The following is a 15,288-nucleotide window of genomic DNA, read 5'->3' on the forward strand; positions in this document are numbered from 1 at the left end:
ATTTCCTGTTTCCCCTGCAGCGCCGAAGTGCCGCGTTCAGTGAGTCACCCGCGGTCCCGATTCGCGGAGCCGCGCAGCCCGCTCCCAGCCCTGCCGCGGCCTCCCGCTGCCTGCCCGGCGCTGCGCCCCCCTCCCGTGCCGATCCGGTTCCGCGATGACTCCCTGTCTCCCGAGGAGCCTGCGGCGGCTGCTGCTGCGCCTTTCCCTCTGCGTCCTCATGGGCTGCTCGCTCCCCGCTCTCCTTCGGGGTAAGTGCGCGCCGGGCCGGCGCTCCCGCTTGACAGTTGCTGGGGCCGGAGGCAGTACCGGGGCCAGAGGCAGGCGTCGGCAGCGGAGCAGTGGGGAGACGCGGTTGCTAAGAAAGTTTTGAGGCTGGAAACGTTTCGGGAGGGTTGAGCGTGTTTGTTTATAACCCCGCTCGAAAAGTAAGCGGGGAAGAAAGACCGGGAACCCGAGGGTCCTTCCGTGGAGGAAAGAGAGGGGAGAACACAGAGGATTCGACAGGAAATGCAGCAGAGTCTGGTCCGGCCGGAGGAGCCCAGAGAGGGTAGCTCGGAAGCTGGCTGCTGCCCCCGAGGTAGCGGCTGCCCGGCCCTGCAGCTGTGTCTCCTCACCTGGTGCCAGCAGCAGCATGTGCCGGGGGGGGGCGGAGGGCCCTGGGGAACCGGCCGGCCTCTGCCCGTGCTTCCCGCCCGCTCCGGTGACTGCTTCGGGTGCAGGATCCAGGCCCCGGCACAGGTTTTGCGATGCCCTCTGGGATGGGCACCAGCTCTGCCTGCACGCCCACAGGGAGCAGGGCGAGAAAGTGCACGCGGGGCACCATGGCTTGAGCCGAGGCCGCAGGGCTGGCTGCTGTGCGGGTCAGCAGTTGCTCACCAAAAAGTTGTTGTACATGAGAGTTTCTGCCTGCAGTGGAATTAAGCCGTGACTGTGAGCAGCTGAACTGAAAGTAGCATTCATTCGTGTAGCACTTGGTGTTCATATTGTTTGATTCACTTTTAATGACACTTCACATCCCTTATTCTGTTTTTACCAAGACTTCTTTAAATATGTTTTTGAGGCTGTTTTGTGGTATTCTTCATAGGATAATCTGGAAGGTACCAAGAGTTTAAAGCGCTGCTGCAAAAATAAGGTCCCTGCCCTGAGGAGCTTTCAATCTCCATCCTACCAGTACTAACCCACATATGTGAACTAACATCTGTAACTGTGATGTTAGGCCCTAAATCATGTTGCAGCACAACTGGTGAACCTAGAAAGAGAACATCAGATTGCAGCAAAACTACACCTGCAATAATTTTGAAGAATTGAGATTTTTGAGATGTCTTGTGACATCACATGCCTAGTTTTCATCTTCAGGTAAGATGTGTAGACACCTGAGCTTCTACAAACTTTGCTCTGTGCCCTTTGATTCTTCCTTGTTCATGGTCAATAATGATCTCAAAATTGCTGCTGGAACATAACAACATAAAATGGATAGCTTGTGTTGAGCTACTGCCAGTAGGTCTATGCAGTATGAATAACTTCATGTTTCATTCATGATCCTGTTGAAGTCAACAGATTTTACATACCTGCAAAGTTTCTCATGGAAGCATAGGATAGATAACAAAGAACAGTTTGAGAATAAGACACCATGGTCTAAAAATAGTATTATGTTAAATTTGATGTGTGCAGCTTCTTCTTGATTTTGATATCTATTTGTATTATTTCCTATTAATATACTCAAGTAGTGATGACTTTTACTTTGATCCTAGTCTAATTTTTTGTCTAGATACCCATCACAAAAAGCTTTAAATGAAAAAGGTCCATTTTTGTTAATCTGGTGTTATTTATTATTATGCTCTTTTTTTCACTCAACTAGTATAGAGAGTCTCAAACTACAGGTAGATTTTAAAAATGAACATAGTTTAAGAGTTTGTTCTTCATTCTTGTTATAGGTCCAGTGAGGAAAAACTACATGAACTGCTTACAATTCAGTGTTTTTCATGCTGATCTTCATCTACACCCTAGGATAAAACTGGGTAGCCCTGTTGTCAGATAATCTGTGGCTCCTAAAGTTGTTTTAATAATCCTGGTAGGATTCTGTTGCATGTATAACAAGAAGAGTTGGTCAGAAAACAGCAGTTCTGTAGGGGCAGAAATTGTGAGGTTTGGGTATTGGTTTTATTTGGCTTTGAAATGAAAACTAAAGCTGCCAAATATTTTGGGGAAAACAAAACAAAAAGAGATACTTTGTAACAATCAACAGCTCATCAGTTCAATCAGAAGGAAGCAGTAGATATACCAGTAGAGATACCAGTCTCAATTCCCAACTAAACAGCTGGCTTATGTTGGTGAAGAGGTTAATAAAAGCCTAGCTAAAATTTCATTTTAACATTCTTCACAGCAAAATATTAGACATGGCACATTCCCATATAGATTCTGGACAAACCCACAAACTCATGAACAGGTCCAATAGGAACGATCTACTTTGAAAAATGTGTTCTCATATCCTGTACTACACACAAGTAATTCATTTTTTTTCCATGGAGTAAAGGGACAAGGTGTGATTTTTCTGGAATGATTATGAATGCTGTATTGAGTGTTTAATCAATCAATGGCATGCAAACTGGCAGTTGTCCACATAAGAAATTGATGCTGTTGTGTCCAAGTGAATATGTGGGTTATTAAACCAGAAGCTCGTTCCTTGGAATGATCGGTGTAATAATAGTTCTTTTCTGAACACCAGGAACTTAATTTCTCCATTCAGCCAAACTCTATTTGCATTATTGTCTCCTTATTTTTTAAAAGCCATATCTTAGTGAATTTTATAGTAGCAAAATCAAAATTTAGAGCTTCAGATATTTGCAGGAGGGATGTATGGGAACAAATATCTTCATAACATGGTGGAACATGTTTGTAACAGAATTGAATCAGAAATTCCTGCCCCCATCAAAACTGGCAAATTTCTAATTATTTCAGGAGGGAAGTAGGAATAGAACAGAGATATTACTGTATTTCTTCTATTTATGGGGTATCCTTGAATTCCAAGCCTTTTATACCTGAAACTTTGAAAATCATATTTATTTAATTGTTATTTTGATCTCCTTGGCATTAACATTCAGCTGGTGAATTCCATCTAGGAATGGTTTCTATAACAAAATGATAAGCTAGATCTTAAGCTGCTGCAGATGAATATAGTTCCATTAGCATCAGTAAAGTTACACAGAGTTATAGCATATAAATTTCCTGAAACAGTTTCAAAAGTAATTTTCAAAAAAAGGCAATGGAATAATTCAGATTTTTTCATATTCATAATATTTTTTCCCTTATATTTTATAAATACTATTGTATGACCTACATTTAGCCAAGAAGCATTGCTTTAAAATTAAATACTTCTTTCTGGGATGACAGTTTCAAAGACGTAGTGTGCTATAATGGTAACTGATCAAAGTTGTCATTGTGACAAGGTTTCTGGAGAAAAGATTGTGTCAGGCTCTTAGCAGAAGGAAAATTCTTCATGGTTTGCTTTTGAGGGATGGGGATTTGTCTTTTGAGGGGAGAAAAAAGAGGGTTGTATCACTGTAGCACCAGTTGTTGGAGTTTCCTATGCAGGAAATATCTTTTGCAGGATGTTTTTAAGCTTACATTTTTGCATTTATGGCATAGGAACTTTTTTGTCTCAGTAAGGTATGTCTGTGGTACAGCATTTTGCTAGCATTCACTTTGTATCGCTGTAACTCCTCTAACCTCAGAAGACCTATGCCTCACTTTATGGTATAGTAAGAATGAGGAAAAACAACTAGTTGGGACCATTTGTTACTTTCTTGGGTACTACGTAACAGGGTGGATTTGTATCAGCTAGGTATGAAATATTATCACTAGTGCTTGATCTGAAAGTGATCCATGCAGCCTCCCCACTGGCTGGCACAGCTACAATTGAGCATTGATGGCACAGTGAAAGTCAGGGCTTCCAGCCATCTTTGTGGCCCTGTGGTCCTGGGATCAGTAGGAAAGATGTGAGTCGTTACAGTTCTGGTCTGCTCATGGTCCCCACAGTGCCCCTGGTACGTGGTGAGCAGAGGAACAAAAAGATGTCCTGAGTCATGTGGGAGACCAGTGGTGCAGTGTCTCCTTCACCACATAGGGGCCCTTTGACTCAGGGGAAATTACCAGGTAGGCACAACCTAGGGACATCAGATAATTTGTATTGCCAATGCATTGCAAACTTGTTAAAATGGACTAAGGTATCAACCAGTCTGTGCAGATGTTGGAGAGTTACAAGAGATTTCCAGCATGGAGTACTGGGAGCCAGTCCTGTTACGAAATAGAAAGTTGGCTGAGTCCTTAACTCCTGAAGAGATTTAGCACTGAGATTTTGGTTTACTTAATAGGTCTTTAGCCTTAAATTTTGTTGTGGTTAGAGGGGATTTTGTTTCTTTTTTTTTTTTTTTCTTTTTTCCCCCCATAGGATATTGGAAACTGGTTTTTAAACTTGTAATCAAGAATAAAACAAAAGGTTACAACAAAATACTCATGCTTTTTCATGAACTCTTATTTTGGAAGGTTAAAATAGACCAAAATAAGTCAGAATGAATATGCCTTGGTTTTGACAGACTACTTATAAGTCCTTTTGAAGTTTAACTTCACTGGCAGGTGGAAGTGGTAAGAGTGGTAAGAAACAGTAGAGAAACCTCTTAGTACAGGAGATAGATTACTTTTACAGCAAAGAGTGAGCTTACATACTGGGACAGGGCATTGTAATTGTGGCAAATGCCCCTGATGTGTATGCCACTGTAAGCAATAGTTAATGATAAATATTTGCAATATTGGGTTCTCAGTGACTCATCTTCCACACTTATTTTTCACAGCACAACTTCATTCTGGCATAAAGACAGAGCAGCACCGGCATTGGTTGAGTACAGCCATTTATATCCTAATGCCTGAAAACATAGATTTAGTTAGTGTACAGATGTTTAAGGTAATATATGTATAGAGCACGAATTACTTCAGACACCATCCAGTGATGAAAAACTCATCTAAAGTAGCAGTTAGAACTAACAAATTTCACCAGGAGTTGCTTAATCCACAAATCGTTTGTGTCCATTAACTTCTAGGGATTTAAGTAGAATTTAAATTAGAGGGGTCTGCCCTGCAGCCCATATGGATTTCTGAGCCTAATGTCTGTTTGTTTGCATTGCTGCAAAGTTTAGCAATTGTTTCAGATTTTATGGAACAGTGAAATCGGCAGTGGCAGGAGACATACTAGTTGCTGATTTGTCCATGTTTGTGCATTATTTTTTTTTTATTTATTTTTGCTTAAATATGCCATTTCCTTGCCTTTCTTTTGCTCTGAATGCCATTGTGGTTGCTACAGCTGGAACTACCTGCCCCCTTTTTAATTTCACGTGGGTTTAAAGCCTTTTCACCTCTGGGAAGATCGTCTAAAGAAGGAATAGTTTTCCTTTACTGAAACAACTGGTATTTAGCAAGAACTTCCTGCTGGCATTCATCCCTGAGTTAATCTGGTTAGAATTAGAGCTGGTTGAGAGTTTTTGACACTGTTTTTCATGGGAAAATGCTGATTTGTCAAAACTGAAACAATTTGTGGAAATGTACCAGTTTCCATTCAACTTTCATCAGGAAACTTTTTTTTTCTTCCTTCCTTTGTAGTCCACAGTGGAATTTCTGATGTAGGAAGATAGAGAGAGAAAAAGAAACCATCATTAATCAATAACTAGAATAATCAGTGGTGGAGGATGGTAGAAAGGCAGGATCAAGTGCCTGGTCTGACTCGTAGAATGCACATTTGAATCTGGAGCTCCCCCTATCCACTCTCCCCAGGATATTGGAGGGCTGTCGCTGTTGTGCATGTACAAACACCCTCACACCCACCACTTCAAATAATTTTGGTTTCACTCTGGTTGGGAGTATGAAAATGTATGAAATGTTACATCACTTTGCGGGGCAGGAAAAGCATTTTGCTGATAGTGATTTTTAGGTCAACCTGTAGCCATGTGTTCGTTTTCTCTTTGCTTGATGGGAATGACAGTGCCCTGAATGACTGGTTTCTTCTGATCTTTGTTTCATACCCTAATAATAAGCTGTATTCAGAAATTGCTGTCATGCAAAGGAACCACAATGTTGATTATTAACAGTCCTGATAGTCTGATTCCAGTTCTCCAGTCACCCAGAGTAGTATTTTGGCAAAAACTTGACAAACACTAGTGGACTTCAGGAATAGATAGAGGAGTCTATTTCCTCACACTTAAAGCATCTTTCAGTTTACAACCCAGCAGATAACATGACTACAGTGACGCATAGGGTTAATATTGTGCCTTTGAAACTAATCTGGAATTGAAGCTATTAGAAAGCTGTCTTCTGTTTCCACCCAAGGACTTTAGCCCACAGCCTCAAAAGAGCTGTTGCCCTGCTCTGTAAGTAGAATTATGGGGTTTAAAGGTAAAAAAGAAAGATGTATCAAGTAGCCAAAGCTGTAAGCTCAGCAAGTCATTTGGAAGTCACACCACATTCTTTCCAGCTTGTTTGTAGTCACGACTAATACAAGTTTTGAAAGATAGCCTCTGTCCTCTGTGCAGTTCATCGGTTCATCCAAAATATTGCATTGGTATACCCATGGGCTTCATTTAATTCAGTGTTAAAACTCAGTTAAAAAACTGTTCTATGCAGAAGACATTAGAAAATTTATCATATGTACCCAAGGTTGCGATGGCTTTGTCAGGGCTTAGAGGCTTCCTTCTGTTAGAAAAGCAAGTGAATCTGAACAGTACATACTTGGAGAGCAGCAGGAAGGCTTCACAGCCTTACTCCTCAAAGGGACATTTTCCAAGTAAAGACCCAAGAGGTGTTCTTCCATGCCTGCTGCACTTCAATTGGCCTCTTTAAAAACTAGCATTGTGCAAGTGGAATGCATGCAGGGCCAGATGGTCAGCTGGCATAAATCAGCTTTACTTGGTTTAAGGCAAGGAACCTGAGAATCTGGCCACAGAATAAATAATAGGCAACTAGATGTTATGAGGCTGTAATTCCCTTGGGGGGGGGGAGGGGGAATACCAGTCTTACAGAAACCAAAGTGATACAGTTCTCTTTCTTGGAGCAGGAGTAATATGACTGCAGTATTTTTAACTCCTCAGAATTAATAGGTAGGAGAGATTTCAGGCAGTTGAGAGAAAGATGTTTCCATACTTCTGTAATGCATCCTTAAGGATTTTGCCCAGGAAGAATCACAGGAGAAGAATTTGGAAGTATGGTGACAAACTGGTTTGGGATAAATAGTCCCAAGAAAAGAGAAATGAGTAAGAAGAATGATTTCTCATTGAGACCAGGCCTTTCCTTCAAAAACACTTGTGTACATATCCCAGTCTGTATGGAAACTGAAGCTCCCTCATCACCGATAAGCTGCTAATGTTGGTGTAAATAGTAAGGAAGCAAAGTGGAGAGTGGAAAATGAGGACTAAGGGGCAAACTCCTCCTTAGTATGTGGGTATGGTTTTTAATTTTGTTTAACATTTCACCCAGAAGGGTCATAAGTGAACTGGTACTCATTCTATTAGCTTAGAAAGAAAAGGGGGTTCAATTGATTGTCCAAGAGTTAATCTGTAGTTCTCCTGGGTCTAAATATTTTAGACATGAATTGCAAGTGAGCCACCTCCTTCTGGTTTTAATCCTGCTGTGGATTCTGCAGCCCAGAACAGAGTAAGTGCATCATGCATATACATCACCTGTTGGCATGGTTAGGTGATGCCTGGGGCTTTTAGATGATAATGTGGTAATTTTGTAGATTTCATCTCACTAACTAATAAAAGCACATTTTAAATGTTGCTGTACAAAAGGGTAAACTTTGAAATAGACCACAGATGATTAGTTGATTATCACTTGTGGTTATTTCCAGGGAAGGAAGCAGAAGCAACTGTCCAGGATTCTTGTGTGTCTTGAGATGCTGATCTGGTCTGATCCTTGAGGTCTAATTAGTAGCTCAGATGCTATTGACAATTCACCATATAAAGCTTCAGAACAGCAGTCATTTGGATAGCATGGCTTAGGCAACAGTGTAAGAAAGGTCTTAGCGCTCAAAGAGAGCTGTATTTTCTTACCATGTTGACTGCTCCCCGGTTCTTAGTGTTACCTAGCTGTCCTGACCAACATCCATATGCTTTGGAAGCTATATGGCTGGAGCAAATCTGAAGTCATAGTTACATCAGGTCTTAGCATACCTTGTGCAGTTAGAGTGCTCCAGAGGAGCGTAAATAACTTCTGCCCATTAAAGCGCATGCTTGGGGAAATATGATAGATGTAACTACAGTTTTTCCCTTCAATTTTTTTTTATCTCCAACTACCTAGTCTCTTAAAATATTCCTTCATTAGACAGTATCCACAGTGCAATTTCAGACCACTGCTAAAGGGAGGTCTGTAGCTACCATGTTTATTTTACTTCAACTCACTATAAAGCTGCTAATTAACATGGAGTAACACTTCTCTTTTATCCTGAGCAAGACATTACATAGGCTTTTTTAAAAAAACTTTTTACCCTAAAATGCACTGCATTGTAGAAATAGAGATAAGTAAGACTGTATCTTTTTTTCTTTATGTTATCAATAGTGATAAGATAGAAAGACAATAAAATCACATGCAGGAGTTCAGCATCTGATCAGTACTGACTCGCTTCTGGAGTTCACATGGTAGTTGGTTGCTTCTTGCTCTCAGGATGCTGCGCCCTCAGCTCCCTAGCTATCTTAAGCTTTCCTGTAACGTGACTGCGTAGTGACTCCAGGGTGTCCCATTCTTTTTGAGAAATTCACAGAAAGAGTTCAGGAATCAAGAAGTAAATCTTTGTGTGTTTCACTAATGCGAAGAATTTAATGAGGTTCTGAACAGCACAAATTTGTCAATTTGCGATCAGGAATGCATGAAGATTTCAAGAGAAGTGCTGTCATATGCAGGTGGTGGTTGATCCTTCATTTGACTGGTTCTGCTCTCAAGCATGCAGCAATTACCCTTCTCATTTGTCTCCTGCATACAAGGAGATATATGACCACACAGCACAGTGACTGTGCTGTGGCAGTTGGCCAGCTGCCCTGCTGTATAACTTCAACCTCCCCACAGTTCCCATTACTGATTTTCACGGTTACGTTGCCCTCTATTCCTACAGTGGCTGGAGCCTTTGCCCAGAAATTGGGAGGCCCATGGTCACGTCATTCCTCAGCCTGAGAGCATCTAAACCCCATCAGAGGTGGGCTCTGAGAGAAAGGATCCTTGCTGGCTGAATCTGTGCAGGGCTTTCAAGGCAACACTCTACAGAGAAAGGGTTGACGTGTGTGGGTGGTCCCCTGAAGCATGTCAGAGGAGAAGAAAGGCTGTTCCCTGATGGATTCATTCATTATTCCAGCCCCTGCAGGGTGACTGATACTCTCTCCAGGGAGTTCACAGCACAACAAAGAGAAACTACATACAGATTTTTTTTTTCCTTTTTAAACTGAAAACAACCATTTCTCATCCTCATGAAAAGATCAGAGAGGTCCATGTAATAGTCATGACTTCGTAAGCCTCTTTGTTGAAGGTTTCACAAAGTAACTAGGTCTGGAATATGTGCTTCTGGGCTATTGAATTTCGCCTTTTCCTCTCAGTCTGTTCTTCCATTTCCTCACCCAACTTTACCACAAGGGAATGCCTTAAGTCAAAAATTTGGGAAGCTGATCCTTTTATTGCATTTGTAGTCTTCTCATCTGGTATGACAGTGCCAGGCCATCAGGCCTGCAAAATTGGCATAGCCCATGTTTGCATGTAAACAGCAATACCACATTGGCTGGTTGTAACTAAAGCCCTATCTGCTCTCTCTTTGAATCTGGATAATAGAAACAGGGAGACATTCAGCAGGAAAAGATTGATGAACTCTTCTGGAAAAGAGAATACAACCAAAAAAGTGTTTCTTCATCTTTGTTTTCCTTTCTCCATCAACTCCTTTCTCACAAACTTCTTTCATCTCACATTTTTAGACTTTTGCCTTGAAGTTTCTGCCTGTCGGGGGTTTTGCTGTTCCCACTCTGAGGCCACACTGATACTGTGACTATTAGTGCAACACGGAGCCTGGAGCTTCCTATATGCACATCTCCTGCCTTTATTGTGTATAAAGGAAGATAAAAATGTGATTCAAATTAAATCACCAAAATCCAGGAACAGAAGATTCAGAATGAGGACTCAGGCATATCCCATGTAGATTTTGAATTGTTTAAAAAATAGGCACTTGACCCTAGAAGGAGGATTTCAAAGTACCTGTGTTAGGCAGGGAAGCTTCTCCTGTACGTGTCAGAAGGGGTTAGAGGCTCATTCTTTTAAATGGGGGGAGGAGGAGGAGGCAAGACTTGTTGGTGACTTGTAACTGACAACAGCTTTTGCATCTTGACCTATGGTTAAAGCGTTGCGTTAGGAAGTGAGAAGCCTGGGCTCAGTCTCTGGAGACCCAAACCCAGATCTCCAGCTCCCGACTATTTCATCCATTGTCTTTTTGATGCCACCATTAAACTTCAATGCAGTTATTTGTATTAGAATTTCCACAGCTTCAACTAGTTCTGCTTAACATGTGGCAAAAATTTAATGCATTGATGTGTTAATTACAGTTTCTATAGACAGTTATAGAACTTGTGGGAAATGAACAGAGATCGTTTCAACACTCGTCTATTGTGACTGGGAAACTGAGATTCAAAGACAATCATAACTGCTGTTATTTCTCAACATAAAATCTGGATTAAAGCCCTCAGAACAACCAGAAATTCTTGTCAGCCTTAAATGCCCTGCCAAGTTCAATAAGATGCAATTAGCATTTTTTTCTCCCCTGTTTTTCTCAGGTTAAGAGGCTGTGTGCTAGGAGCTGCCAGGGAATGGTTAAGGCACAAAGAAGCTTTGGTAGCTTGCTTGATTTGACCATTTAAGGCCTAACTCTCCCCTCAGTTGTCTACGTATATATTACTCACCATTCGGCCAACTTGCATTTCCCCTAAATTTGGTTTTTTGTTCTGGTGACTTACAGTATGATTTTCAGGCACATACCTGCTGGTGGTTTGAATTCAGAAACATATTGGCCTTCTCATGGGTGAAAGTGGGTAGCAGATGCTAGAAGCAAACCACTAATTATTTGAAGTGAACTGTTAAACATCAGTTAGTATAACTCAACATAGCAGCACTCAGAAATCACAGGTTAGCATCTGCTGAAGATCTTATCCTTATTAACTAATACATGTGACAGTAAATATTTTTTGTCCTGTGGTAGCAGGATGAGGAATCTTATGCTGTGTCCAGAAATTAACTGCAACATTTAAAATTTTATGAAGTGTCATCATATTTTGCTTTTCATAGTTCTCAGTTGTTAGAAAAAAAAATGTTGAAGTAATTGAATGAATTTTAATTCAGATGAAAATTAAAAGGCAATGGAAGGTTTGCTTCCGAGCTGCTGCTTCATGTGCTTGATCTTGTGTTTCTGTCTTATCTCTTCTCAGCTTTCTCCCTGAAACAATCCTTTCAATAGATGTAATTGTTTTCATAGACACTTAGTTTTTTCTTTGCAATGTTTCTTCTAAACAAGCTTGTAAGTATAGATGCTGTCAGAGTGCTGGTGAAAGATTATGGTCTTGAGAATGATTTAAGATATAGTTTGAGTACTGAAATAGTGGGTTTACAGAAACACTGACTATAACTAGAATAACTGGGAAGGGAAACCCCTAAAACTCCAACTCTATGTGTACATTTCACACTTACAATTTTGTTCTGCCTCATCTTAAACAAAATGTAAGAGCCTGCTGTATCTCATACTTCTTCAGGCAGGTAGGCTAAACATTTTAAACCGGTGAGTTCCTCTCCACTAAGCTGCAGCTAATGTAGGAATGTCACTTTATTTTGTAATGGCAACCCTGCTGGGGCCTGGCTGCTGCAAGCAGTGAGTAATAGATTGTCATATGGAGTGAGAATTGTTGCATTCTTACATGCAGATTTTTTAGTGTCTAATTTTTTTTAACGTGGGGGCTTACCTGCTGTACCATGCACACATGCATGTACACACATGTCCTTACAATACGCGGTTTCATAGTATAGTAGATGAATCCTTCACTCATGATTTAGAACTTATGGCAAAGATAAGGACCTTTCAATGAAATTTCAAGGGACGTGTTTAAGGGTAAAACACCTATTTATTTCAGAACAGACAGGTTTCACCCATGGGTTTTATTTTCCTTTAAGCCTAGTAAAATTTCAGCCTCAAATAGAAATGAAAGTGCTGATTACTCTTTCCTTTCTTTCAGCTTGATGGTATTGCCAGCTAATGATTCATAGTCTCAAAGGTAACTGGAGGGAGTTATTTGCAAGTTAATTAAAAAGAACAGCTAATATTGGGGGGATATGTTAGCAAAGTTAGCTTTCACAGATAAAGGAGGTACAGCTTTGTTGATATACTTCTTAAGCAAGAAATCTGATAATTTTCAAACAGCATGCCTCAGCAGTAGGATTTCTGCAACATAAATCAGCAAAAGAAAGTTTTCCTAAGCTTGAGTATCATTAGAAATGTGCATTTTTATACATGTGCCCTTTTCTCAATACTCAGTATATAATTCCCATTAGCGGTTGTGGAAGTTAGATGCATCTATCAAGAGAACATATCCCCAGGGTATTAAATTCTGTTATTCTGCTTCTATGCATGTAACTTGACAGAGACAAATATAACCATCCGAGCTACAGAATTTGAGAAGGATGTGTATTTTTCCCTAAATCCATTCAAAATGATTCTACTCCCAAGAGATTACATTTGAGTCTAACTTTCCTCTGATTTGCTATTTTGGCTGAGCTGATGAATTATGAAAGAGAGTAATTTCTTTTTCATACTATTTTCCCAAATCTGTCATTCAAAACTTGCTGTGTGGGGATAGAATGGTTTGTAAACATTTTCCTGGAGGAAAATGGCTTCTCACAGTAAAAAGGAGCTCTGAACAGAGCTTCCGCATAAACATGTTTGCCCATCAGTGACTGACAGAGAAGCCTCTGTGTGCGTTAAGGATGTGGACTTGTTAAATGAGAATTCTTATTTGGAAACACTTTTTCAAATAGACTAGGAAAGATGGTTATATTTTGATCTAGAGAAAGACATTGCATAGCATTCTGTCTTACCAGAATCTGTAAATTATATTGTGAACTAGTACCATAGGAGGAGCATCCTTTGGTTAGAGGACAATCCTTATCTTAAATTCCAGATCTCTCAAATATTTCTCACATTCAGCGGTCTTTAGAAATCTAAGAAGAAATAGGTCTTTTGTGCTCCTTATGTTAGTAAGTTGTCTTTTCATATTAAGTTTAAACCAAAATTCCCAAGTCTTACATTGTGACTATGAATTTTGCACCCTAAATACATCCTTGTTTTTATTTTGTTTCCTTGATTGTTTGTTTATGGAAGGGAAGGAGGGATAGTGGCAGTGAGTACACTTTAAAAAATGCAGCTAATACTGCCTATTATTTATCTGGAAAAACAAGTATTTATAAATCCCTCTGAATCATATAACTGTATAACAGTTGCAAGTTTGAAAGCACAGTTGTCTGGTTAATCCATTTAAATGCTTATTTTGATTGGGCAGCTGTGAGCCTTTATGTGCACACAGCTTCTCCCCATACTTACTAGTGTGCTATAAAATACCATGGAAATTCTGGTTTGGTTCTGTACCAGCCAGCGTAAACACATACAGTTATCTATCATGCAAGATAGAGGCTCCCCACGCAGAGCACATCCTTGCTTAAGGTGGTCTTAAGCGCTGTGGCTGAAGCCATTTTGCTCAGTCACTTCCAATCCTGGCTCTATAGGTTGTTGAGGTTATTCTTAAAGAACGTGTGGGTCCAGGTCAGAGGCAAAAATCACCCCTAACTTGAACTTGCTCCAGCAGTTGACACAAAAGGTGCACTTGTGAAGGGTCCAGTACAGAGGCACAATATGGAGTTGTGCATGGAAAAAGATGAGGAACTTCTGTTTCATGACACATAAACCAGTATTTGAACAGATGCAGCCCGTTACGACTACTGTATTACATTTTGAGACTGCTTTTGAGTATATATTTTTCTAAATCCCAGCTCCATTATTTAGGCTTGGTTTTTTTGACTGAAGTTTTGTACCTTGGTCCACAGGGTATTACTTCCAGTTTTTGAAAAAGGGAGTGCAGTCAGAATCAGGCCCTTTGAAATCAGAGATGGTAATTACAGTTCAGCAAAAGGTGAAACTCTGACTTTTGTCTGGGTTCACAGAGCATTTTCCCAGACTAGTGGTAGTTTCAGGTAAATACTCGTCAGGCTTTTCCCCTGAAACAAAGCAGAATTGGGGTGACTGGCCAAATCTTATTTTTGTGTTCACATTACAGATCTGTGACAAAATCAGATGTTTCACTTCAGATACAGGGTATTTGTGCTTCACAGGTATCTTCTTCATCTGTCCCTTTTATGTAGTCCTTTCTCTTTAGAAGAGCATATTCTAAGCACAAGACTGCTCTGACTCTCAGCATCCTGTGAAGCAGAGACATCTGCTAGGTCTGTGTACTGCTGAGGGAAATAGTCACAGAGAGTAATACCTGTCATCTCAGATGACTCCCATAAATGTTGTTAGTGACTTGAGACACCAAAAGTACTTATTCTACACTTCAAAGCCAAAATAACTTGCCATCTACTTTCATGGTGGATTTAAACAGCTATGGGCCCATCATGAGGTGCCTCTGCAAGCATTTCTGGGGAGAAACATCAGTCTTTGGAGTACTCCCCTAAGTGTTGTAACACGTGTGGATGGATGAGTCCTAGGCAAGTCCCATCTGCCCTTGCAGTGATGATGCCTGGCGGAAAAGACTAACTGCAAAGCCCTTGTTTCCTCTCATAGAAGGGCTGTGACATCTGTCTCGGAGCAAGTGGCATTTGAAAGCAGACTGTGCCCAGGTTGGAGGCAGCAGCAGACAGCAGGTCCCACATGTCCCTGGTGCCATGGGCAGCCTGACCTTGCCTCAGAAGTCACTGCAGCCACAGATCCACAGAGACTTTTTCTAGCCACAGCAGCGCTCCTGCTTTGGAAATACACGGCTTAGCATTACCCTAGCCCTGGGTTCCCACTCCTCATACCAGATTCTTTTTTGTGTTTGCGTAGTCAGATGGTCGTCTAGACTGGAGAACTGTTCCGAGTCAAACTGGCCTATTGGAGGGGGAGGGAGGGAGGGGGTAAGGTGTGGTCTGGCTCCACTGTGAGGGAGGAGAAAGTGCGATGAGGGATGTGAAAAAAATAATCAGAGCAGG

At 41.0% G+C, this 15,288-nt stretch overlaps 1 protein-coding gene across 1 annotated transcript in view; it reads left to right on the forward strand.

The window, feature by feature from the left end:
• The window catches only part of TGFBR2 (transforming growth factor beta receptor 2), a 57,053-nt gene that overhangs the window by 279 nt on the left and 41,486 nt on the right, over window positions 1-15,288 (forward strand). Inside the window, exon 2 of the mRNA XM_062603586.1 lies at window positions 21-248. Coding sequence (XP_062459570.1) covers window positions 155-248 — 94 coding nt within the window. The 5' untranslated portion in view covers window positions 21-154. The remainder of the gene's footprint in view (window positions 1-20; window positions 249-15,288) is intronic.

The sequence above is a fragment of the Pezoporus occidentalis genome, unplaced genomic scaffold (genome assembly GCF_034315485.1).
Source record: "Pezoporus occidentalis ecotype Australia unplaced genomic scaffold, CSIRO_AGI_Poc_V1 ctg80, whole genome shotgun sequence".
Classification (NCBI taxonomy): Eukaryota; Metazoa; Chordata; class Aves; order Psittaciformes; family Psittacidae; genus Pezoporus; species Pezoporus occidentalis.